This window comes from Mauremys mutica, chromosome 7 (genome assembly GCF_020497125.1).
Source record: "Mauremys mutica isolate MM-2020 ecotype Southern chromosome 7, ASM2049712v1, whole genome shotgun sequence".
In the NCBI taxonomy this organism is placed as follows: Eukaryota; Metazoa; Chordata; order Testudines; family Geoemydidae; genus Mauremys; species Mauremys mutica.
Genome location: NC_059078.1, coordinates 54003781 through 54030646, shown reverse-complemented (window position 1 = coordinate 54030646; position 26866 = coordinate 54003781). Strand labels below are relative to the sequence as shown.

The 26866-nt window shown below is 43.5% G+C and overlaps 2 protein-coding genes across 3 annotated transcripts in view; one reads left to right on the top strand and one right to left on the bottom strand.

The window, feature by feature from the left end:
• The window catches only part of FANCD2 (FA complementation group D2), a 199405-nt gene extending 199289 nt beyond the window's left edge, over positions 1-116 (bottom strand). The window contains exon 1 of one of the 2 annotated variants that reach the window (XM_045023931.1): positions 52-116. The gene's annotated coding sequence lies outside the window, so the exon portion shown is untranslated. The remainder of the gene's footprint in view (positions 1-51) is intronic. The other variant, XM_045023930.1, reaches the window with a different exon arrangement.
• EMC3 (ER membrane protein complex subunit 3) lies at positions 47-26412 on the top strand. Its single transcript, XM_045023932.1, has 9 exons — positions 47-199; positions 3445-3608; positions 5276-5333; positions 7285-7378; positions 10846-10950; positions 16924-17005; positions 17191-17270; positions 20464-20546; positions 26159-26412. The coding sequence occupies exons 1-9, from the start codon at positions 116-118 to the stop codon at positions 26285-26287; spliced, it is 879 nt and encodes a 292-aa protein (XP_044879867.1). The 5' UTR covers positions 47-115; the 3' UTR covers positions 26288-26412.
• Positions 26413-26866: the final 454 nt, after the last annotated feature.

Below are 26866 nucleotides of genomic sequence, written 5' to 3'. Positions count from 1 at the left end.
AGGCCCCACTGCCAGTAGGAGACATCCCCACGGCCACAGAACCACGGTTACCGTTCGCGCCGACAGCTCCAGACTCTACTCAAGTTTCCCGCCAGGCAGGGAGTCCTGTCGCGCCATGATTACCTCACAATTACGTATTTCCGGGACCCTGCGGAAGGACTGCGTTCAATCAATCCCGGAAGCGGAGTCAAGGCGAAGGGTGAGGAGGGGCTAAGGCCCGGGCAGGGGGCAGCAGGGGTCTCTGTGGCGGGCAGGGGGCAGCAGGCAGCTGTGGGGCCGGGGAGGGTGCTGGGGTCTCTGTGCCGAGCAGGGGATAGCAGGCAGCTGTGGGGCCGGGGAGGGCGCTGGGGTCTGTGATGTTCCCCTCTGGTATTATCTGGACGGGTGATCTGCTAGGTCACCCCAATCCTTGGCTCTGGGAGCCAGCCTTACCCTGCTCTGCTGTGAGAACCCCAACTCCTGGGCTGTTCAGAGAATCAGAGAATTCAAGATCAGAAGGGACCATTATGATCATCTAGTCTGACCTCCTGCAAGATGCAGGCCACATAAGCCGATCCCCCCACTCCTTTAGCAAGCGACCCCTGCCCCATGCTTCGGAGGAAGGCGAAAAACCTCCAGGGCCACAGCCAATCTACCCTGGAGGAAAATTCCTTCCCGACCCCAAATATGGCGGTCAGCTGAACCCCAAGCATGCGGGCAAGACTCTCCAGCCATACCCTCTGGAAAAAGGTTAAGAATATCATATCATTGACCCATTGTACTATTTACCAGTATGGCACTTAATTAACCTATTGACTATTCATGCACAGCCTCTGGCATGTAAGCTGCTCCCAGCTACTTGCAACCAAATGACACTAGCCAATATCTCCAGTCCCAGACACAACCCTAGGAACCTCCGTCTTGTAGTATCCAGTTATGCCTGCTGGACGCTGCAAGATTATATGAATTCGTCAATTTATGTACCAGGCTTGTTATCCCAAGGGGAGTCTCAGACATGCTTCAAACCAAACACGCTGCTTCAAGTAGAATAAACAAACAAATTTATTAACTATGAAAAACAGATTTTAAGTGATTATAAATCAAAGCACAAGAAGTCAGATTTGGTCAAATGAAATAAAAGCAAAATGCATTCTAAGATGAGCTTAACACTTTCAATTGCCTTACAAATTTAGATGCTTCTCACGACAGGCTGGCTGGTTGCCCTTCAGCCAGGCTCTCCCCTTTGATCAGTGCTTCAGTTGCTTGGTGGTGATGTCTGTAGATAGAGGTGGAAGAGAGAGGAAGGGCATGGCAAACGTCTCTCCCTTTTATCATGTCCATTCTTCCCTCCTGGCTTTGCGCCTCCCCCCCCCCCTTTCAGAGTCAAGTGGGCATTACCTCATCGCATTCCCGAACTGACCAAAGGAAGGGGGGTGACTCACTCAAGAGTCCAACAGATCCTTTGTTGTTGCCTAGGCTAGTGTCCTTCGTTCCTGTGAGGCTGGGCTGGGTTTGTCCCATACATGCCCTGATGAGGTGTGAGCTGCCCCTCTGCTTCTGGAGAGTTTTTGCCTGGGCTTGCTTTAAGCCATGAGGGCACATTTTCAGCCTCATAACTATATACATAAAATTACAACCTATAACATTACTATAACGATTACTACAACATTACCATAACAACAATGCTCAGTACATCATGAGCCTTCCGAAGACACCCGACATGACAAACTTAGCATTATACCACACAATCATATTATAAGGATGAATATGGGGGTGCTGGGTGTTCCGCCGAGGTGCAAAACATCACAGGGTCTCTGTGCCAGATTGGGGGCACTAGGTGACTGTCGGGCAAGGGAGGGAGCTGGGGTCTCTGGACCGGTCACAGGGCAGTAGGTGGCTGTCAGGCTGGGGTCTCTGTGCTGGACTGGGGCCAGCTGTCAGGCCTGGGGTCTCTGTGCCTGGCAGGGGCAGTCGGTGGTTGTCACGCCGCAGAGGGGGCTGAGATCTCTGTGCCAGGCACAGGGTAGAATGGGGTCTCTGTGCTAGGGAAGGGCAGAAGAAGTGATGAGCACTGGCACGTGGCAAATGGGACATGGTGCCCATACACACCAACCCTGAGGATCAAGCAGTTCCCCACTGCTACTGTTGCTTTAACTTCCATTCTTGCATGTAATGATGGGTAATTTGTGATGCTCTTCGTCCTTGTCATCACTAGGAAAATTGTTGTATTCATAACTCGACTTATCGATCACAGGGTGACTAACAGCAGGGAAAATCCCAGTTAAGACAAGTCAGTCTGTAGTTCTAATTGGGTGTCAACCATCCAAGGAAGGCGGTGATCCTTGCTGGAGACTGTCCTCGCAAGAATCAAAAGAACATTCAGCAGGAGTCAGGCAGTGTGGTGGACACACTTCTGAAGTTAGTGGGCTAGGAGCTATGGGTGATTGTTCATATTGGCACTAATGACGCTGTATCAATGAATAGCTCTCAGATATGATTTCAGGGAACTCAGAAGCATGCTGAAAAAGAATGTTCAAGCGACCTTTTCCAAGCTCCTTCAGAAGATTCTAGCTGTGAACCACTGTCTACATAAATGGTGTACAGTGGAGGTTTGGGTTGTGTGAAACATTGGTCCTCCTTTTATGGGAAGAGGGGCTGTGTAGTTTGGATGGCCTCCACCTCAGTAGAAGGTGGCCCGATCTCTTCAGGGACAGGCTGACCAGAGTAGTCGGGTCAGGGGGTTAAACTAATAGCAGGAGAGGGTAAAATGAGGGAAAATATGAACACTCAGCACAAAGTTGAGATGTTGAAACAAAATTAATCAAGGAACCAATGGCTGTGAAGAGAAGAAATGATTGAATTGCCTATACACTAGTGGTAAAAGCCTGGATAACAAACAAGAGGAATTGGAATTACTATAATATATAGGGGGAAAACAATTGTGATCATGGGGGACTTCAGTTTGAGTAACATATACTGGAGGTCTCATGCTGTCAGTACTAAACCATCACTGGAATTTCTAAACACTGTAATAGTAATTTCCTAACTCAAAAAGTATTGCAGCCGACACAGGGGAATTCTTTATTAGACGGTGCAGTAGGTGGCTGTTGGGCCGAGGAGGGGGTTGAGGTCTCTGTGCTAATAGATGAAGAGCGAATGGATCACAGAACTAAAAAATAATGGTAGCTTAAGTACAAGTCATCATGACTTGATCACATTTATAATGTGCAAACAGAATGAAGTCCAGACCAGAAATATATACACTTGGTGCCTTAAAGGAGCCAATTTCATAACATTGAAAACAGTTATGAGCCAAATCATGAGGTACCGCTGTTAATCACCACATGCTAGCAAATACAAGTTCAGAACACACCATTTTTCTGAAAGAAAATACACCCTTCATGAGTGGAAAGTGCTACGTGCCTTCTGGGTGTAACGCATAATCAGGTCCATTTTGTTTACCAGACTCTAAAGATGAGCGAACCAGAGCTGCTGCTGGACTCCAATATCCGGTTATGGGTGGTTCTTCCAATTGTTTTCATAACATTCTTTGTTGGGATGATTCGTCACTACGTGTCCATCTTGCTCCAAAGTGACAAAAAGCTCACTAGAGAACAAGTGTCTGACAGGTAAGTTAACAAGTGCATCGAAGTTTTCCTACGGTCTTTCTAATAAAGCTAGGATAAAAGAACATTAAGTTTGCAAAGTCAAGCAATCAAAAGTAAGGAAATACCAGAATTATAGTTGCGTGTGCTAGCTTAATTTGGACTCCTTGTCTGTATGCAATATGATACCGTTTCTAAATTACTTGATCACATTTTTTCCACTGGACCCTTATCTCAGTCAATGAACTTGATGGATAGAGCTTACTGAATGAACAGCTATTCAATATTTCTTTTTCTTATTCACTGTGTGGTCCTAGGCCATATTTACTGTACTATTCAAATCCTATTATATATTAGTTTCCTCATGGACTTTTCTGTGGTGCTTATCATATAGCATTTGAGGATTACATGAACATTCTGGAAAAAATTCCCTTGATTCCCAAGTTTCTCTCCCTGGCCACAATGGAAACAGGGTATTGAACTAGATGAACTGAAGACCTGATCCACGTGAATAATTTCTCTGTCAGCTCAATTATCCGGCTCTAAAAGGGTGGAAAGATGCCTTTGTTGGAAGGAGTTCTTAAAACAGGCTGGAGAACTCTCCTTTATGAGACAGGGAGTATTCATTCATTATGTTCATTTATCTTTTTTTTAACCTGGCTGTCCCTAGTCATGTTTGGATCTCATCTTGAGCTGCAGCTATTTTTTTCATTGAGTACTAATTTTGCAGTTGATTTACCCACAGTATCACTGCTTCCTCTTAATGAAGACTGAGGCTAACTGAGGAATCTATTCTTATGTATAAAAAATTACACTGATTCTCCTGCTGGTTTGCAAAATGCATTTCCTATTAAATCTCATTTAAGTTGGGACAGCAAAGATTTTGGTGAATCAAGTCTATTTAATGCAAGACCAGGGATAGGCAACCTATGGCACGCGTGCCGAAGGCGGCACGCACGCTGATTTTCAGTGGCACTCACACTGCCCAGATCCTGGCCACAGTCCGGGGGCTCTGCATTTTAATTTAATTTTAAATGAAGCTTCTTAAACATTTTAAAAACCTTATTTACTTTACATACAACAATAGTTTAGTTAGATATTATAGACTCATAAAAAGAGACCTTCTAAAAATGTTAATGTATTACTGGCATGCGAAACCTTAAATTAGAGTGAATAAATGAAGACTCAGCACACCACTTCTGAAAGGTTGCCAACCCCTGTGTTAGACATATTTTTGGTTTTCCTATAAAAATTGCCTTTAGGCCTAGAAGAAGCTGCTGTTATCTGTCAGAGAATTCTGCTTAAAGGAGGCCCAAAAATCCATGAAGCTACTTCATGGAGTCTAAGTGTCATTCCAAAGGGTACATATACAGCATCTGATAGAACTTAGTCGTCCTCTGAGGAAATCTTTTCCCAATCTGGATGGAGAAGGAAGAGGTGACCTTCTTATTCCTCACCTATCCTGATTTATGAGTGAGATGCTCCAAACTGTGAAAATTACTACTCTGGAAATGAGTTTCTATTAATAGGAAGGTGTCTTTATATTTGTGTGGTAGATGTTGCTGAGTCAGCCTCTCAGCTCAATTACTGTCCAGCATGTTGTTTGCATACAGCTCACTTGCAGCCCTCATTTCTACTCTTCTCTAACATTGATCTTTGATATTCCTGCAATAATGGGTTTCTTTTTTTAGCCAAGTCCTAATTCGAAGCAGAGTCCTCAGAGAAAATGGAAAATACATTCCAAAACAGGTATGTGCATGTGTGAAGCTGCATATTTGAAGCTGCATATTTGAATTGCATTAGTCTTTTTATGAAAGATGTATAGAGAAAATAACATAAATGAACATAGATTTATAAATTCCTAAGCCAGAAGGGACCAATGTGGTCATGTAGTCTCGCCTTCTGTATAACACAAGCCACACAACCCTCCCCTGAAAATAATTCCTAGAGCACATCTAGAAAAACATCCAATCATTATTTTAAAATGATCAGTGATGGAGAATCCACCATCACCATTGGTAAGTTGTTCCAGTGGTTAATTACTTTCACCGTTAACATTTTACCCCTTATTTCCAGCATCAATTTGACTTGCTTCAACTTCCTGTCATTGGGCAGTGTGTTATCTTTTCTCTCATAGAGAAAAAAAATTTATTGAAGAGCCTGGTATCAAATATTTGTTCCCTATGTAAGTACTAATAGACTAATCAAGTCACTCCTTAATCTTCACTTTGTTGGCTAAATATATTGATCTCCTTGAGTCTACTACTATATTCTAATCCTTTAATCATTTTCATGGCTCTTTTCTGAACCCGCTCCAATTTATCAACATCCTTGTTGAATTGTGGGCACTAGCACTGGACACAGGATTCCACCAGTGCCAAATACAGAAGTAAAATAATCTCTCTGCTCCTACTCAAGATTTCGCTGTTGGTGCAGCCAAGGATTGCATTAGCCTTTTTGGCCGCAGCATCGCACTGGGATCTCATGTTCAGCTGATTATCCACCATGACCCCCACATCTTTTTCAAATATTAAGTGCAGAAAGTAGTATTAATTCATTGTTAAAACTGAGACTTGCGCTCAAATGTCAGACAGTTCCTAAAGTAGTTAAGCTTCTTGTAGTAAGATTCATGTGGTCATTTTGTACATACAGTGTTACATGTTTAAAAAGAAAAGCAGTAATGTGGAACACTGCAGGAGGTCACGGGACATGGGCTGATTGATCCCAACTAGGACCAAACATTCACCATCAGCATTGATTATTTGCTTTCAAAATATAAATAGTTTGTTCTCAGCCTCCGAGAATGTTGGGAAGCCATCTTGGAGAAAAAAAAAATGTAGAAAGGTGTATGTCTCCTTGGGAGCAAATGGGTTCTGTGCATGAAGCAGTCAATAGTGTTTGAGATGTGGATACCTCAGAGAGAATTTCAGAGATAGACACCAACCTGGGGGACATTGAAGACAGAAGCTCTGTCCAAATACAAATCAGTTATTGAAATTACTGGGATCCAGGGAAAAAACCCAACTGGCTTCAAGGCTGAACTTGATAAACTTACGGAGGGGATGGTCTGATGAAACTTCCTACAGTGACATGTAGCCATTCTGTGACTGCTAGTAGCAAATATCCCCACTGGCCAGTGATGGGACACTAGTTGGGTAGGCCTCTGAGTTACTACAGAGAATTCTTTCCAGGTGTCTGGCTGTTGGGTCTTGCTGAAATGCTTAAGATCCAACTGATCACCATATCCGGGGTTGGGAAGGTTTGGCAGAGGTCCTGGCAGGTTTTTGTCTTCCTCTGCAGCATGGGCCACTTCCAGGTTTAAAATAATGTAAATGGTGGATTCTCTATAACTTGAAGTCTTTAAATCATGATTTGGAGAACTTCCGTAGCTCAGCCAGAAGCTAGGGGTCTATTACAGAAGGGGTGTGGACGAGGTTCTGTGGCCTGCAATGTACAGGAAGTCAATCTAGATGATTAGGATGATCCCTTCCAGCTTTAAAGTCTATAAACCCTGGCAGGCAGAGCAAAACTGTACATGAGGTTAGTGCATCTCTGCAGGAGAGGAAGGAGGAGATATGGAAAAGGTAAAAATGACAAGCATGCATCCTGAACACTGGAGAGGAATTCTGCTGTTTGTACACTCAGTTGCACTTGTCTGGTTCCCAGCCCGGTTAGAATTTGTTGTTTCTTTTGTTTTCAGTCTTTCCTGACACGGAAGTATTTCTTCAATAACCCAGAGGATGGATTTTTTAAAAAAACAAAAAGGAAGGTAGTGCCCCCTTCTCCAATGACAGGTATGTTAAGAGATCATTGCAAAAGACATTCTAAGTAAGCTGGTCACTTTCTTGACAAGGCTCTAGCTCTCTTGTAACTTGCTGTTTTCATTTTCCACCCTTAAAATATAAACAAAGTAATAAGAATAGTAATAAGATGTTGGTTTGGCTAGGATTTACAAGCAATTGCATTGGGCTCACAAGTGTTGGTATTTTTTGTTGCCTTGTCACTTGCTGACCTCTGATCCCCTCACTGATATCCTCCACCGCTACTGAAGTGAGGCCAAGAAGCTTGGGTAGTCTTTTGGGGGTTACCATCTTCAAAGGGTAAACTGCAAAAAATTGAAAAAACTGGCCTTATGCTTTTTGTTGCTTTAAATGAATAAGGAGTAAGCATTTGGGGGGTTTTCCTCCTGCATGTTTTTAACCTTAGAATAATCAGGAATGTCAAGTCTTGTCTGCCCTGGCAGACCTGCTGAATGTCTCTGAAAATGTGTATTGTTAGCTCTGTGCAGTGTTGTTGTAGCCATGTTGACTCCAGGATATGAGAGAGAAAAGGTAGGTGAGGTAATAGCTTTTATTGGACCAACTTCTACTGCTGAGAGACGCAAGCTTTTGAGCTACAGCAAAGTGTTTCAAGGTTAAAACTATCCTAGCTGGCTGAGGGTGTCTACACTACGAAGTCTCTGCCAGCATAGCAGTTTTGGTGTAGGCCCTCGTGTAGATGTAGTCTACACCAGCAGGAGTTTTTCTGTTGGTGTAGGAACACTACGTTCCCACACAATGTTAACTATCTCGACAGAAGCACTCTGCCATCAACATGTCTGTGTCTAAGCTGAGGGTTTTGGCAGCATAGCTATGTTAGATAGAAGGTGGATTTTCACATCCCTGATTGATTTAGTTCTGCTGACATAACTTAAGTGTAAACCAAGCTTAAGTCAGATTTCTAATAAGAAGAAAGGAAAAGAGAGGCAGAAGGAATGAGAGGGAGGGAGGAAATTGACAGGGTGAGTGGTGTAAGCAGCAGGGCTGGCTCCAGGCACCAGCTGCCCAAGCACGTACTTGGGGTGGCACCTTATAAGGGGCAGCCAATCTTGGTTCGGCGGGGCAGCACTCAGGTTTTTGGTTGTTGGTTCGGCGGGGGGCGTTCGGGGGGTGGGTTATTTTTGGTTCAGCGGGGCGGCGCTGGGGTTTTTTTGTTGTTGTTTTTGGTTCGGCGGGGCAGCTCTCGGGGGGGGGGGGGGAGGGCGATTGGTTTTCTTTTTGGTTCGGCCTGGCGGCACGACGGCGCCTGGGGGGAGGAGCATTTTTGGTTCGGTGGGGCGGCGCTGGAGTTGTTTTTGTTGTTGTAGTTTTTGGTTCGGCGGGGCAGCACTCTGGGGGGGTACTTTCTTTTTGGTTCGGCAGGGTGGCTTTTTTTTTTTGCTTGGGGCAGCAAAAAAGTTAGAGCCAGCCCTGGTGAGCAGGAGCCATGTGTTTGCTGCTCGTGACACAGGAGTGGAAATGGTGGCACTGCCTGCTTTCCTTGCCTCATCTCGTTCAGTCACAGCTTCTTTCAGGATTAGGAAAAGGCCCAGTTATGTGATGACAAATCAGTCAACCCTCCAGTTGCTTGTGACAGCTGTTATGTGCTTCCTGCTGCCCTACACTCGAACTATATTGTCAAATGCTCTTCAGAAAAGCAGTAGTCCAAAGGGAGGGCAGCCTTGTCCCATCAAAAATGGCCAGTAAAAACAAGTTTTCACTGATCCATGTATTGTCATCTGTTATTTTAAAATGGTGCTGGTACCATAACACTTCTGTCCTCTCAACAGAAGCCAGGCAGTCCTTAATCACCTGTCCTTTTAGGCCTTGGCTACAGACAAACTTGCTTCAATTGCATCCCTGTGTGGCCACCAGGGCCAGCTCTACAGTTTTTGCCGCCCCAAGCAGCGCGCTGAATTGCCGCTGGATGGCAGGGGCAGTCCGTGTGCCCTTAGGGCGGTAGGCGCGTTTCCGCGGCGGCGGCAATTCAGCAGCAGCTTCTATGTTTAGCTGAAGCCACCGTGGACAGCTAAACATAGAAGCTGCCGCCGAATTGCCGCCATCACGGAAACGCGCCTGCCGCCCTAACGGCGCACAGACTGCCCCCGCTGTCTGCAGCGGCAATTCGGCGCGCTGCTTGGGGGCGGCAAAAACACAGAGACTGCCGCCCCTTGCAGATTGCCGCCCCAAGCACCAGCTTGCAATGCTGGTGCCTGGAGCCAGCCCTGGTGGCCACTCTTATTTCAGTTTAGCATAAAACCTGTTCCTAATTGACTTAAGCTAAATTTAAATCCGTGTCCACCTACAGCAGGGGTAGGCAACCTATGGCACGCGTGCCGAAGGCGGCACGCAAGCTTATTTTCAGTGGCACTCACACTGCCTGGGTCCTGGCCACTGGTCCGGGGGGCTCTGCATTTTAATTTAATTTTAAATGAAGGCTCTTAAACATTTTAAAGACCTTATTTACTTTACATACAACAATAGTTTAGTTATATATTATAGACTTATAGAAAAACACCTTCTAAAAACATTAAAATGTATTACTGGCACACGAAACCTTAAATTAGAGTGAATAAATGAAGACTCGGCACACCGCTTCTGAAAGGTTGCCGACCCTGACCTACAGGTTTGCACCAGTTCAACTAAATTGATTTAAATTGACACCTTTTGTTATACTCCATGTGTAGACAAGGCCTTAGTCCTGACAGCCCTAGCTCTCACCATCTCTTTGTCTCTGTTCTCTGCTTTCTTTTAACAATAATTTTATATAACATCCTTATCGGTTGTGGCCTTTTTGCCATCTTTCCCCTTTTGGGATGTTTGTGACTGCAGCCCAGGATAGAGTTCAACACCAACGTCCTCAAGGCTTGGGGAGGTGGGTGCAACAGAAGGGAAAAGCTAAATTTAATTCTGCCTCTCATGCAGCCCTCCTGAAGTCAACTGGGGTTAGGGTCAACTAGAAATTGGCTCCAGCACCCAGAAGGGAAACAATTGGCCTTTCTAACTTCCTAGCCAAGCTGAAATTTTTCAGAGGAAACCTCTGAGCTCTGCTGAGATGCAGGTAGAGTTCTCTCCTAAGAAGCTCGCAGGAGACAGCATTCTTGTCAGTATTATGAATTCAGAACCCTAGACTGTCTTGCTGTGTGCTCCCATTTCAGGTCAATGTAATGGATTGCATAGATGAAGTGACACCACTTTATTAACACTGTGTGCTATTGCCCTCCTTTGTAAAGCGCTTTGAGATCTACTTATGAAAAGCACTATATAAGACCTATGTGGGGATATTGTCATCATGATTAACTTCTCCTTCACTCATTGATACAACCCACGTTTTCAGTCAAGCTACGTGACCTCTTATATTGTTTTCCTTTAACTACTGTCAGAAAGGTAGGCTGTGAGAAAACATCTGGGAAGGCAGTGTGTAATCAGTGCTTAATGTTCTGTGTTCAATCTGTACCTGATAGATCCTACTATGCTGACAGATATGATGAAAGGGAATGTAACCAATGTTCTACCCATGATCCTCATTGGCGGTTGGATCAACATGACGTTCTCGGGATTTGTAACAAGTAAGTGTCATGGAGCAATATGCAATGGTTGCCTGTAGGCATTAGGCCCCATCAGAGCCTTGCTACCTCTGCCTAAGCATGGGCTGAGCTAGTGGAGTGAAATGTGTGTGATCCTGGCTCTAAAGAGGCACAGCAAATTTCTCCCCTCTTGACCAAATAGAAAGGGAATGCAGAATCTCCACACAACAGAATCTCCACATCAACAACAACAACTACACATATAAAATGATGCTAAATTAGCTGTTACCACTCAAGAAAGAAATCTTGAAGTCATCCTGGATAGTTCTCTGAAAATATCCACCCAATGTGCAGCAGCAGTCAAAAAAGCTAAGAGAATGTTGGGAATCATTAAGAAAAGGATAGATAAGACAGAAAATGTATTGCCTCTATAAAAATCCCTGGTATGCCCACATCTTGAATACTGTGTGCAGATGCGGTCGCCCCATCTCAAAAAAGATATATTGGACTTGGAAAAGGTACAGGAAAGGGCATCAAAAATTATTAGGGGCATGGAACAGCTTCCATGTGAGGAGAGAATAAGAAGACTGGGACTTTTCAGCTTGGAAAAGAGATGACTAAGGGGCGGGAAATATGATAGACATCTACGAATTGACTGATGTGGAGAAAGTAAGGAAGTGTTATTTACTCCTTCTCATAAACACAAGAACTAGGAGTCACCAAATGAAATTAATAGGCAGCAGCTTTAAAACAAACAAAAAGGAAATTTTCTTCATACAACTCTCAGTCAACCTGTGGAAATCTTTGCCAGAGGATGTTGTGAGGGCCAAGACTATAACAGGATTCAAAAAAGAACTAGATAAATTCATGGAGGATAGGTCCATCAATGGGTATTGGCCAGGATAGGCAGGGATGGTGTCCCTAGCCTCTATTTTGCCAGAAGCTGGGAATGGGCAACAGGAGATGGATCACTTGATGATTACCTGCTCTGTTCATTCCCTCTGAAGCACCTGGCATTGGCCATTGTCAGAAGACAGGATACTGGGCTAGGTGGACCTTTGGTCTGACCCAGTATGGCCATTCTCATGTTATCTCCTTCCAACTGTGAAACCCCTCCAGAGCCCTCTTCTAAGGGCTAAGTGTCTCGTCCCCAAATACAGATGACATAAAGCAGAGTAGTCAGAGCTGAAAAGCATGTCTTCATTTACAAATTGGAGAGAGGCATAAAGAAGTGTTTGTGCAATGTGCTGAGGTACTTTTGCCATGCTTGTTTTATAATGTTGCATCACCTCTGTCTTACTGGCAGGGTGGATAAATAAAAATCTCATTGTGTTTTTTTAAAATAAGATTTTTTTATTTGAATAAGTTTTTTCCCTCAAAAAAAAAATGCATCTAAAGATAGTTTTAATTAAGATACATTATAGCTGAAAGATATCATGGAATAGGGATTATAAAGTCTAATTCTATAGTATGAGACAATATATTCATGTAATATTTAAGAAAAGTTTTGTAAATGAGTTCCAATAGTTCATGGATTAGGGACCCAATCTTATGGAGTTCCAGGGTTTTCTGTATAGATTATTTATGTTAATCTTTCTATCTACCCAGAGGGAATCGGTATCTTCTAGATTGAGCACTATCAGAGATGCTTAGTTTTGCAGTTCTCAAACTGTGCATTTGCATCTCCAGAGATAATGCTTGTTAACAGCAAAAAATTTTTAAATATATAGAGGTGAGAATTAAGACCTCAACCCTATTGTCCCTCTGCAAATTTGTGTACACAGAGTCAATCCCTTACCTCTCTCTAAAAGTGCAATGTTTCAAAAAGTTCAATTAATAGAAGATTGTTGGGGGCGGAATGGATCTGGACAAGGAGAAGAAGTCTGGAGAGGGGAGGGACAGGCAGTAGAAACAAAAGTGAAACTGTTTGAGCAGCATATTCCAGAAGTCTTGAGGTCTTTCTGGTTGTAGCCTTCATTGATTTGAGATCTACCACACCATTCTCTCACTAGAAGGGAAAACCTATAATGGCAGTAGGCCGTGAAAGAGACCCAGTTTGGGAATATTTTAATGAAGTTCCTCTACAGTGAGCAAGACAGGCATGCGTGCAAAATGCAAACAGTGCAACAAAGAAATGCAGGGCCTGCTTGCCCGAATGAAACATCATGAGAAGTATTCCTTCTCAGGAGGAAGCTGCGTTAAAGATTAAAGGAACATGTCTGAACATGCAGGATCTTCAGGTTGGTAAACTTTATTTCTTAGTTCTTTAAGGACTGCCTGTCTTCCTTCTGGACTATTCTTGAATTCTCATGTTTGAGCAAAAAAAATATATAGTTGTTACTCTATGATACTATCATTTAGATGCAGTTGTGATAAAAAAATAAATAGCTGAAATAGGCAGATCTTCCTTTTACAATTTCACCTTTAAAGTAGTACTGAATGTCAGTGAATGCAATGAGTAATACTAAATGAGCAGCACGATGATGATAATTAAATAACTGCATTGACTTATTTTGTTTAGGAGAATCCATCCTCAACATACAGGATACTGAAGACTATCCACCTTCAAGATCACCATCATTTTCTATAGTTTCAGAGTTATTTGCCAATGATAGTGTTTCAGTCACATCATATATGTCACAATATAGCACCTGTAGCAAAACGGAAAAAAAATCTCCATCGTCCAGAAAGAACCATAGATAAGTTTGTGATTAAAAACCAGCAGATTACCAAAAAAAAAAAAAAAAAAAAAAAGTTAATTGATGAAAAATTGCCTGGTTTGTTTATGCAACAAACTCTCCTTTCCATATAATTGAGAACCCAAACTTCATTAACATGGTTTAGGTATTAAGACCAGGATACAGTCCACCCAACAAAGCAGATGTTGCAGGCAAATTGCTGGATAAAGTGTGTGAAAGAGAAATTGAGCAGTGTGCAAAAGGTCTAGAATGTAAGATTGTTAACCTGAGTCTTGATGGGTGGAGCAATGTCCAGAATGATCCTGTTGTATGTGCTTGTGTGACAACAGAAAAACAGAATGTCTTCCTTACAGAAACAGTTGATACAATCAGGAAATGCATACACCGCGGAATACTTACAAGAAGTAGCAGTAAAAGCTGTAACAAACGGTGGGGGAAAAAAATTTCAAATGTCTAGTACGCAGCTTGGTCACAGACAATGCTGCAAATGTATTCAAGATGAGAAGAAATTTAGAAGAGCATGAAGAGAGTCCCAAGCTAATAACATATGGTTGCAGTGCTTATTTGATGCACCTCCTAGCCAAAGACTTCAGTGTTCCAGAAATAAAGGCTAATGTTGTTGAAATTCAAAATTCCTTCAGTAACAACCATTTTGCATCAGCTGCTCTGAAAAAAGTGGGAGGAACAAGCCAACTGTCCCACAAGACGTGTGATGGAACTCAGTAGCAGACTGTTTTGAGCACTATATCAAGAACTGGCCTAATCTGATGACAGTTTGTGAACAAAATAGTGAAAAAATAGATGGCACTGTCACAGCTAAAGTTCTCAACATTGGTCTTAAGAGAAACGTTGAACACATGCTGAGTACCCTGAAGCCTATTTCAGTAGCCTTGAACAAAATGCAGGGAAATAGCTATTTTATTGCTGATGCTGTTGAAATTTGGAATGATCTGAATGAGATACTAAAAAGAGAAATATGCAATGACAGTTAAATTACAAGCATTTAAAAAAAACAAATGGGACAAGCACTATCTCCAGCTCATTTTCTTGCAAATATTCTCAATACTCGGTACCAGAGTCAAACCTTAACTGCTGAAGAAGAGGAGTTGGCTATGACATGGACATCCAGCAATCGTCCCTCCTTAATGCTAATTATAATAAGCTTCAGAGCTAAGGGAGAACCATTCAAGAAATATATGTTTGATGATGATGTTTTAAAGAAAGTCACACCAGTGAACTGGTGGAAGTCACTCAAACACCTGGATTCAGAGACTGTTGAAGTGATAATCTCACTTTTAACAGCAGTAGCGTCTTCTGCTGGTGTAGAAAGAATATTTTCTTCCCTTTGGATTAATTCATTCCAGTTTGGGACCTGAAAAAGCAGGAAAGTTTGCTTTTCTTTTCCAGATTATTAACAAACAGAAAAATGAAGGTGAACATGACTGAGTTAGCTGCAGAAGCCAATATTTTTAAGTTTCTCATGTTGACCTGGCTGACAAAGTCGATGTAATTTTAGGATTTTTATTAAATATTTCATTTAACAAAATGAAACCTGATTTTTAAAAAACTTGAATGTTTTGTTAAAATATTATGTGTTTGCTGTTGAAGAAAAAAATCCAGAATACATAACGTTGTTGTTTTAGTTAGATAAAAAAATTTAAAGGTCTGTCTTGTGATGTTCTCCTCCTAATACAGCATGGCAAGAAAATCCTCCAAATATTAATGATTAACTTGTTGAATTGGAGATAGTTCACCTCTGTAAAGGTGCACAACTCACCCCTGCAGCGCCTCCTGCTGGTCGTCTCAGGGAATTAGCTCTTTTCCAGCCTCGGAGCACCCTCTGTAGGGCTGGTGTCCTGCTTGTAGCTGGCCCCGTGTCCCTCCTGGACCCCAGTGCCCCTTTACCCTGGGACTGCCCCTTAGCAATACCCCTACCAGTCTCTGAGTCTTCCCACTCTGGGGAACCCCCACCCTCTATCCCCACCTTGCCTCAGTCGTGGGCTACTGCCAGTCATCATCTAGCCCCCGCTCACTGGGACAGGCTGCAGTATAAAAGCCACTCGTCATAGGCAAGGGGATTTGGACCAGCTGCCTTCCTCTACCACCCAGTACCTCTGTGGGCCTAGGACCAGGCCCTGCAGCCTGGGGAGTTGCCAGCCTGGAGCTCCCCTGGCCTTTCCCCAGCCCTGCTTCACTCCCAGTACCCTTTCTGCAGGCAGCCAGGCCCTGCTCTCTCCCAGCCTGGAGAGAGACTTCTCATGAGCCTCTGGCTCACAGCCTTTTTATACAGGCCAGCTGTGGCCTGATTGGGGTGTGGCCCAGCTGCAGCCGCTTCCCCAATCAGCCCAGTTTAGCAGTTCTCAGCCACAACCTTCTCCCAGGGCTGACTTTAACCCTTTTTCCACTGGAGTGGGGAAGCCTCCCCACTACAACTTCCCAGTGACTTCATAAATATCTGCTTCAATTACCTTTGGTAAATGAAATAACTAAACAATCATTCATTTTCTGATATAGCTGTAAAACTATAGTGTATAGTGTGTACCTTCTAAAAATGAAACCTACATCTATCTCTGAGTTGTGAAGAATATGTATTAAGGTTATAACAACCGACAAGAATGCACTTTTATGTAGAAATCCATGATTAAATTGAGTCTTCCTGACTAGTGATTTAAATCAATTTGATTTAAATCAGTTTGATTTAAATCAAATCCACCCTGCCTACTGGCACAATTGTGATTAAGCAGACATCCACTAACATCTAGCAGGGAATGGGAGATACTAAGTAGTTATGGCAGAGTTGCACTCCATTTGATGCAATGGCTCGTTCACTGAGTGACAGTGGAGTGAGAAACACTTTTTAAAAATAGCAAAATATGACTGCGAAATATAGACATTGGTAGGTGCAGTTGAGAGCAGGCGTAGCACCAGAAACTGCTTGAAATTTTTTTTATTGCCTAGATTTGAAGTTGGCAGAGTATGTTTCCTTCCAGACATGTACGGGAGTCAAGTCACACTAAGTAACTAGTGCAGTGGGTTCCAAACATATATACTTTCCTTCAGTTCAGGGTTCGTTTTACTCCTGCCATTTGTGAGATGACTCTTGTCCATCATGGATGTGTTAATAGCAGTGATGATTTGGTTTATTTTCAAAAACCCTTTAAAATTTGACTTTTACTGGGAGTTTAAAAAAAAAAGTGAGTTTTGTGTACATCTTCTTTGTATGTATTAACGTTTTTCAGCTGAACAGCTGGTTGTGGAACAGCTCTGCAGTTGCTTACCATTGTTTGTGAGATGATCTCGTTTACCTTCCTTACAGCAAAGGTACCATTTCCCCTGACGCTGCGCTTTAAACCAATGTTGCAGCAGGGAATTGAGCTGCTCACTTTGGATGCATCCTGGTAAGAGCTTTGTTTTTTAATCAATACATCACAGGCTGGGGATGGTGGAACTTTTTTATGAAAAGCTTAGAATGAATGTGTGCCTCTGCCTGTACAAGCATGCCTGAAGTGAAATCAGAAAATAGGCATCCTGCATTCAGGCACTCATTGAGCTGAAATCTAACCTTTTTGTTTTGGTTTGTCAGGGTGAGTTCTGCTTCATGGTACTTCCTGAATGTGTTTGGGCTTAGAAGCATTTACACGCTCATCCTGGGTCAAGATAATGGTAAGACCCTATTGTTTCTATTTAATTAACTGCTTTCTGCTTGTGTTGGGGAGTTCATCTGAGTGAATACTAGATTCCCAGCAGGACCAGGAAAGTCATGAGTTGTCCTGTCAGACCCTTATGTTACTCAGTCCTACCATTGTCCTCGCTGCATGCATGACACTATGGCTGGCCTTGGAAGTCTATTCCATTGCCCATTCACTGACTGTTAATAACCTTCCATAGTTCCAGGCTTCAGAGGAGTAGCTGTATTAGTCTGTATCAGTAAAAACAACAAGGAATCCTTGTGGCACCTTATAGACTAAAAAATTTATTGGGGCATAAGCTTTCTTGGGATATAACCCACTTCATCAGATGCATGGAGTGGAAAATACAGTAGGCAGGTATAAATATACAGCACATGAAAAGATGTGAGTTGCCTTACCAAGTGGGGGGTCAGTGCTAACAAGGCCAATTCAATTAGGGTGGATGTAGCCCATTCCCTTCATTAGCCTCAAACAGGTGGGGAGAAATTGCTCTAAATCTGCTTGGATTTTTAGCTTTAAAGAAAAGTGCAAAGACTTAACTAGTCTTCGGTACTAGATGCAGAGCAGAGGGACACCTGGTTGCTGTCAAAAGTTTCTTGGCTGGGAAACTAGGAGTTCACATCTTGCTTCTCCCTGCACACCTCATATTAAAAGTTCTTTCGGCCCCTGCTTACAGGAGAGAGAAACACAGGAGTTGCAGCCCCTGCCCACTTCAGTAAGACACAGCCGTCTCAGAGAAAGGGCTGGAAGCAGCTATTGGGTTTGAAACTCATGACAAAACACCAGGCAATAACCCCAAAACTCCTGGAGTTTTCCCCAACAACTTTTAAAGTTCACTCTTGTGCCTCCAAGTCAGAATCTCTGATCCACTGGAAGGGTAGGAACAGCAGAAAATAAACTGAAGTTTACATCAGAGCATCAGGGGCTGCTGTACTGACTGCAATAATGTCTGCAAATGTCAGGATGGTGGGTGCTACTAACGAAGAATATGCAGCCAAGGTCCTAAGAGTTCATTGTTTCAGGCCTCAGTCTGGGACAAAGGGGGAGGGGGGTAAATTGGCTCAGCCTGGCCTTCTGTAGTCATCAGTCTGAGTCTCCATGGCTCTGCCCTTTTAGGGATTGTCATGTCCATCTTTATGATGGTTCTGAGAAAAGACTCTTCCGCATTCCCTATTTAAAAATCATTGACTTGTGTTGAGAAACCCTGATGTGAAATCCCCACCAAGGACTATGAACAAGCATTACAAGCTGACTCAGGCAGCATGGTTTAGTGGCCGCAGCATGGCTTAGTGGCCATAGGTTGGATCATTTGTTGCTGTGTTCAGTTTTCCTCCATTGCATTAGAAGTTACATCCCTAGGAGGGATTAGATAGCTAGAGAGAACCCCCCACAAAACTCAGTTTTTCTTCTCTGAAGATCCCCTGTTAAAATAAACAGAACTAAACTGCCTTTCCAGTCATCCCTTTCACAAAAGAGATCAATTTTTGAGATCCCCAGAGCTCTGTCATCAGCAGGTCCCAAGAGTCACCAGAGGACTGTTCTTCCAGTACAGACCTCTACCTTTCTGGCTGGTAACTGCCCCCAAACCCTTCACAAAGAAGATGGTGGATGCTGCAGCTCTAAGGGAGAAAAGCTAGTGGTGTTCTGCCATATCTGGGTGAGTGGAGCTGGCCTTCCTCAGTCTGTACAGTAGACTCTACTTTAATCAACATATGCAAATCTTTTTTCCAGAACCTGAGTCTAATAATAGATGAGACGAGCTGTTCCATCCCAACTCAACAGCAGACTCTCACCTGGTAGTCCTTCAGCACAAGGAGAGCTCTTGCTTAACTCTCCACGGACAGAATTCTAAAATTAGATCAGTGGGTTCTTCTAGTATAAGACCAGGAGTTTCCAGCCAAGGATCTTCCAAGTCTGCCAGTTCTAGTGCCATATTTGCAACTGCACGCTGAATCCATTAGCTATTTGCCCAGAAGTCAGAAATTCATTTCTCTGAGCGGGACATGCTGTTTCCTCCACTACTAGTGCAAACTGCACAGTTGGCATCTTGAGCACAATGCTCAAAGGAATGATGCTCCAAGTAGTCATAAAATGCCACGCTCTCCAGCCCATCAGATTGATATCATGTAGCCTAGAAAATGTTTCCATTCATGTAACTGAGCTTCTAAAGGAAGTTTGATTACAGCCTCCTGGAATTAAGAGAAGTACAAATGGCCTTCAAGCTGCTGGTCAATGGTCACCCAAAAAAAAACAAACCACAGCTGGTACCCACATCACTTACCAAGGAGGTAGTAAGAGCAGAGTTCTTCCCAAAATGAAACTACTGCTATTCCACTGGCTCAAGCACAACCGGCTTTTTATTGAGTGACACAAACAGGGCCATGCAGCTGGATCTGGTTTATAAACTTCTACAACTGCAGGCTAGCAGAGATTCCCTACCTTGCATTTATCAAGGTTCACTTCACTTAAATCATTGCCGGTTTTTACACCAAGAAAAGTGATGCTTTAGTGGGAAAGCTGGGCAGAACCCACCACCAAAGGGGGTAATAGCATTCTCCCCACAGCTTTTCTGGACATTGCAGGCTCAGTAGGAGCATCCTCTGGGCAGAAGGTTACTGAAACCTTTCACTACGGGCAGTTCACCTGTTCAAGCTGAGTTTTGTTTTTCCTTCATGGTTTCTGGCCATTAGCCATTTTAGCATAAGTTTCCATAGAATGTTTTCAGTTTGGAGATCTGTGTAGCTTTGCCTTTTGCCTAGTTAAATAGTCAGTGGGAATGCTAAAAAGATCCTACACTGGTGGAGAGTCTGAGGTTGGGTGTTTTGTATCTGTGGAAGCCATTAAGTTGGAGAAGGCAGGGTCTGTCAGCAAGGCGACAAAATGTAAACTTGCACATGGAGGAAAGTTACCCACAAACCTGCACTGGTGCTCAGCATGGCTCAGGGAGGAATTAACAGATGAAAAATGTTCCTTTCCACGCCGCCTCATGAGCATACATTACTTTCATCCTGCAGGGTCAGCATAGCATGATCATGGTGGGTAGGTGCCTGCAACGCTCTAGCTTACAGTTCAGATCCGGAACTTCTTCTCTGGTGGTACAGTGCTTTCAAGAGCTCTCTGTCCGTGTGGAGTAAGTAAATATCCATTCTTTTTTCTCTCTGTTGCAGCTGCAGACCAATCTAGGGTAATGCAGGAACAGATGACAGGAGCAGCAATGGCCATGCCCGCAGATACTAACAAAGCCTTTAAGGTACAGTATTGCTTAAATTTCCAACTTCACTTTTGTGTGCTGTAGTCTTACAAACCTGTGTACTGCATGCAGCCCCTCTTCCCTTACTCACTGCCTGGAAAACACAGGTCCTCTGAAGGAGTGAGGAAAGAGGATGAATGGAGATCTGTGAAGGTAATATTCTGCTAACTCCTGTTATAGATAAGTAGCCTAGCTATCTCATGAAATAGCCTCCACATTTTCCCTGTTCTTGGAGATTAACAGAGCAGAAGAATCCACCTCAGGAGGAAATGTTCCTCTTCATTAGCACCCCAAGCTATGGAACAGCACTTTCAAAGTGGCCCATTATGCCTTGGCATTGAGAGAGTAGTTCTTCATAATGATAGCCAAACACTTTTTCCACAAATCTGAGCTGGCATATGACTAACACAGAAAGCAGAAGCTTCCATAGTGTTAGTGGAATGGGCTTTCTGGTCATCTGAAGTAAACCTAGTTATTTACAGGCCTGTCTGAATACAAGAAAGGATCCATTTGGATAAGCTCTTCATTTATTTTCCTCTTTGGACTTTCCTCCAAGTGCAGCAAATAACCTGGATGACTTCACAAAAGAGGTGGTTGGGTCATTGTGAAGCTGAACACAAGGCCAACTCATGGAGCAGGTCTGTGATGGAGCTTGGGGGGGAAAAAAATCAGCAGAGGGGTCTAGCTCAGATGAAAATCTGTTCCCCTTTTGGCAAAATTTTTGGATGAGGTAAAAGCACAACCTCATATTTATGAAAAGCCACCAAAGTGGTCAGGGGAATGAGTTATCAAGGGTTGGAGTATCCTCACCTGCCTGGCACAGGAGAGCACAATCAGGAATGTAGCTCAAGGACAGAAAGCATAAAGAGCACTTAGAAGTTCTGAGTTTAATGATGCTCAAATTTAAATCCAACAAAGCTAGTGAAGCCAGCACTGGAGAGTTAAAGTGCCCGAGACTCTTCCTGAATTGAAAAACTTACCTGCTGATGAGCAAAGATAAAAGTCAGAAACAACAGCCAGGTGAACTTTCAGGGAAGATCAGGGTTAGCCGGACTCCTAGATGGATCATTCCAAGCTCTCTCTCTAAAAGTCTTATAGGATTTCATCAGCACCTGACAGCATCATCTGGAAACCCAGAGAGCTGGGAGTCCTGTGATGCCGATGGTTAAAGGTAGGGAAGCTGTGTCCATGTGTGAGGCTTATCTGTCACTCAAGAAGAAAAGATTAGGCCTGACTGACAGGAACAGAAAATTCTGAAGCCTGAGCATTAGATTAATAGAACTTGAGCCTAAGTGAATCATAGAATCATATGATCCCAGCCAGAGCTTCGTCAAGCCTGACCTTAAAAACCTGTAAGGAAGGAGATTCCACCACCTCCCTAGGTAACCCATTCCAGTGCTTCATCACCCTACTAGTGAAAAAGTTTTTCCTTATATCCAACCTAAACCTCCCCCACTGCAACTTGAGACCATTACTCCTTGTTCTGTCATCTGGTACTACTGAGAACAGTCTAGATCCATCCTCTTTGGAACCCCCTTTCAGGTAGTTGAAAGCAGCTATCAAATCCCCCCTTATTCTTCTTTTCTGCAGACTAAACAATCCCAGTTCCCTCAGCCTCTCCTCATAAATCATGTGCTCCAGCCCCCTAATCATTTTTGTTGCCCTCCGCTTGACTCTTTCCAATTTTTCCACATCCTTCTTGTAGTGTGAGGCCCAAAACTGGACACAGTACTCCAGATAAGGCCTCACAAATGGCGAATAGAGGGGAATGATCACGTCCCTCAATCTGTCGGCAATGCCCCTACTTATACAGCCCAAAATGCCATTATCGTTCTTGGCAACAAGGGCACACTGTTGACGCATATCCAGCTTCTCATCCGCTGTAACCCCTAGATCCTTTTCTGCAGAACTGTTGCCTAGCCACTCGGTCCCTAGTCTGTATCAGTGCATGGGATTCTTCCATCCTAAGTGCAGGACTCTGCACTTGTCCTTGTTGAACCTCATCAGATTTCTTTTGGCCCAATCCTCTAATTTGTCTAGGTCCCTCTGTATCCTATCCCTACCCTCCAGCGTATCTGCCATTCCTCTCAGTTTAGTGTTATCTGCAAACTTGCTGAGGGTGCAGTCCACGCCATCCTCCAGATCATTAATGAGGTATTTGTGTCATGTGTGCTTCATCTTGCCTTGTGAAAGACCAAGGCAGAGAAGGAAAGCATAAATACTGGAAGCCTGAACCCAGGGAATCAGAAAGGTCCCTGGAAAAGCTACTCAATCTCTGCCTGCTTGATGACACAATTACTGGTACTTGGGGCATTGGCCTACAATGTCAAGAACTATCTTGTCTGCCTGCACCTGACAGAACTATGACTGCCACGATTCTCCCAAGCAGTCTCTGTACCCACTCGCACACCAGGACACTCCTATGATTTCCCTTTCTGATTAATGGAAATGTAATGGGTATAGTAGCTGCCTCCTCCCCGCCCCCCACCACCACCACTTCCCACAAACCATGGTCAGAGCATTCTCATGGTGCTGTGTATGAAGGGAGTCAGGCTGATGGTCTGCCCCTGAAAATGCTTTGATTCAGTGAGTTTCCTGAGCTCCTTGGTGAAAGACACCATTCAGCCACAGGCCCAACCTGTGGAGGGACCAGCCAAACCACAACCAATGTCTAGCCACTGCTTATTGATGAGCGATCCCCAGAACACCCCTGCTCCACACTGCGTGGTAATCTCATACTTCATAGACAACTTGTCTCAAATTGAGCATAATCTAGGAGTCAGAACAAGAAACTCAAAGCTTATTCCCAGACCAGCTATGGGTGACATTGTGACAGATTTTTGTTACCAATCTGCCTGAGGCAGGTGATTAGGCTGAGGCCACAGGATTGTTTGGGGAGGAGATGACGAAACACACCAAGAGTCTAAGTTTTAAAGCTTTATTAGTAAAATAATACCAGAGAGTGCTGGGGTGTTCCCCACGTCACTTAGAGGAGGGAAGAAAGCGTTAGTGCCCCAAGCCCTAACCCACTTTCATACTTTCACACTCATGACCCGAGGCTGGCCAAGCCTAGGTGTAATGTAAGAAGAGGGGGAGGGGTGGACGGGAGTTCTTGTTCTTGGCCCAGGTTATCTGGGGTCTGCTGTGATCTCCAAATTGCTCCAGCTCTCAGGAGGGTTTTTAAGTCCAGGGTTTTTTTTGAGGGGGGTGTTTTGTTCCACGACTTTTGGTTTTGGTGCTTTTTGTACCAGTCTAAACTGACTTTCTGTGGTCTCCTTAATTTTTCCAAAACATACCAGCTTCAGGGATGCGCAGCTCTGCTTCCCACCCCCCTTGTTGTTTTGCCTGTGTTTTTTATTTTTGCAGCCCTGGTTTAGTGTACTTTTTTTTTTTATGGCTGCTTGTGGCTGAATGGGAGATAAACGCAGCTACAGACTTCTTGTCTAGTGCCATGACCTTGAACTAGGGCCAGCATAGCATCTTATTGTTGGACTGAGCTAGATAGCTACAGTGTTTAGTTAACCCGTTCTCTGCTTTCTTCCTCCTTCCCCCTCTTGGCCTCTTGTACTCTGCAAAGGAATCTTCCATTCCACACTCACACTTTTGACCCTCCCCAAAATGCCCTGTGATGCTTGCAACAGTATTAGCAATATACAATGCTGATCTGCCTCCCCCAGGGGGATGCCTTGAGGGAGGGGGCCATTGGGGTGTGACAACATAAGGAGTTTGTAATTGGTAGGGTGACTCAGCAGAAAAAGGACAGTGACCATCCGCAAGGATTTTTCTCAGCTGGAAAAATCTTTTCCCATTTAAATCAAGGCATGTTAGCATTAGCAAAACAAACATAAGCTTCACCAGCCTGGGGTTCATCTATTCCCCTGAACCTAGAGCTCTTCCTTTCCACATCCATTGTTCTTGGCCTCAGCACCTGTTCAAGGAAAGAGGGGAAGTCAGTTTAATCCCCTGCTTACTGAGGTGAGCATCCTCTGTCACAGTCCTTGAGACTCTATGCCACAGGCAGGAAGGAAATCAAGAGATCCTTCTCAGCTTTGATAGAAGCCACCAAATCCTGCCTGGCTATCTCAGCCTAGACTGTCTTTGCCCAACCTCAGACCCAGGTGCCTCTTGCTGCTAGGAGCTCTCACCTTAATTCAACAGGGAAACTCAGTGGCCTCATTGGTTCCAAAGATGCAGAATGAAGCAGTGATGCCATCCTCCTCATCAGAATTTTGACCATTCATCAGCACATTCTCATACAAGAGAGACCCTTTCCTCTTAAGATTGATGAAAGCGAGAGCACTCTTGGGAACACTGCTCAGCGATCATCAGTGTCTTCCTCAGAGAAGACAAATTACCATGTCCATGAAGTATGCTGGACTCCAGCCACTTCTTAACAACAATGCTGGGCAACTTCTTACCTACATCAATAAGAACATAAGAGTGGCCACACTGGGTCAGACCAAAGGGCCATCTAGCCCAGTATCCTGCCTTCCAACAGTGGCCAATGCCAGGTGCCCCAAAGGGAATGAACAGAACAGGTAATCTTTAAGTGATCCATCTCCTGTCACCAATTCCCAGCTTCTGGCAAACAGAGGCTAGGGACACCATCCCTGCCTATCCTGGCTAACAGCCATTGATGGACCTATCCTCCAATGACTTTTTAGAATCTAGAACATGCCTGTTTTTATAAAAGGCAAATAAGACTTCTGGCATGTTTGTTTCTTCCCTGTGATATTTTAATTCATCCTAAGTTTATTTTTCTGAGAACAGAGAAGTTTCATTACCATACAGACCTGTGTATAAGCTCAGTCACAAACCAACCAACCACGTTAGTTTGTCTTTAAAAATAGAATTCTCATGTGTTTGCTTAGTATGGTTACAGTGTAACTGATTACACTGCTAATGACTCAGGAAGTAACAGGGACTTCTGCCCCAATGTCAGTGAGGTGAAAATGGTACCTGTATGGAAGGTTGGGCAGAAATTGTGCTAGGCTGATGCTCCAGCTGCAGCCCTGGAACTGTTCACCATAGCGGGTCTTCAGGAGACTCAGCCTTAGCAGCCTACTCCAATCTTACAGTGTGTATAAGCTCCACAGCCTCCTGGAACTAGCAGAGGTGATAGCCCCAATCCCTGTGGATGTCATCAATTCTGACATGAGGCCTGCAGCATTCTCAGAGGTACAGCTAATCTTAGCAATGTCTCCCAAGTGAATTACCCAATTGCCAAGAGGCACTGCTCCCCTGGGGACAAACAAATCCAGCCAATGTGGCATTTGTAGTCTCAGGTGTTTTAGAGGGAGAACAGCACTACAAAAAGTTAGAGGCCTTTTCAGAAAGAAGAAAAAACTCATTTTTCAAATTCAGCATCACTGAAATGCTTTAATTAAACCAACTTTTCAGATATGTTCTTCTATAAGAGTAGACTACTTGTGAGTAATTTCATGCAGAAAGTATTTGTTTTGAGGGAAGAGTGTGAAATTGGGCATAGTCCTGTTTATTTAAACAGGACATTGCACCATCCTTGAAGAGAATACGCACAGGAAGTGACAAGAGAACTGTTTAAATACTCAGGCCTCTCTTTCTTCCCCCCCTTCTATTTACTCTCCTTGTAGACGGAATGGGAAGCTTTAGAACTGACTGATCATCAGTGGGCATTAGAGAATGTGGAAGAAGAGCTCATGGCAAAAGATCTACACTTTGAAGGCATTTTTAAGGAAGAGTTACGGACATCTATCTTCTGAAAGCAGAGCTGAGTGAACATATGCTTTGCATTTTCATGCAAAAGGCATTTTTAAAAAAAAATCGGTTACTTACTAAAATACACTGTACTTTTTGATGCTCAGAATAAAAGAGACCATGTTCAGAACTGCAGTTATCTAACTTCCACTACTGAAAGACTCAAAAGAGTTATTGTTCCCATCTGTATTCAAGGTATATTTGATCAAAAGGGGGATCAGTATAGGTTTCCAGTTACTAGGAGAGGTTTTTATTTATCTTTTTTGATGAAGACATGCATCTTTCAGTAATGGCAGCTAAAACAAGAGGCTTATTGACAAACAGTAACTTATAGTCCTATCATAAATAAATTAAAAATAGGGTTTTGGAGATAAAGACCTCAAAACTTCACTAAAACAGCACATCAAACATCAAACAGATCAAGTAATGCACTAGTCACCTGTATTTTCTCCTTTAAAATGTCATCCAGATAGCTGGAAATCCAATTGCTCTTTGATGTTAAAACAGTCAAACAAAGTAGAAAATATAACCATATCAGAATAAGAAATGCAGACCTGAAGTATAAAAAACTATATCACTCATCT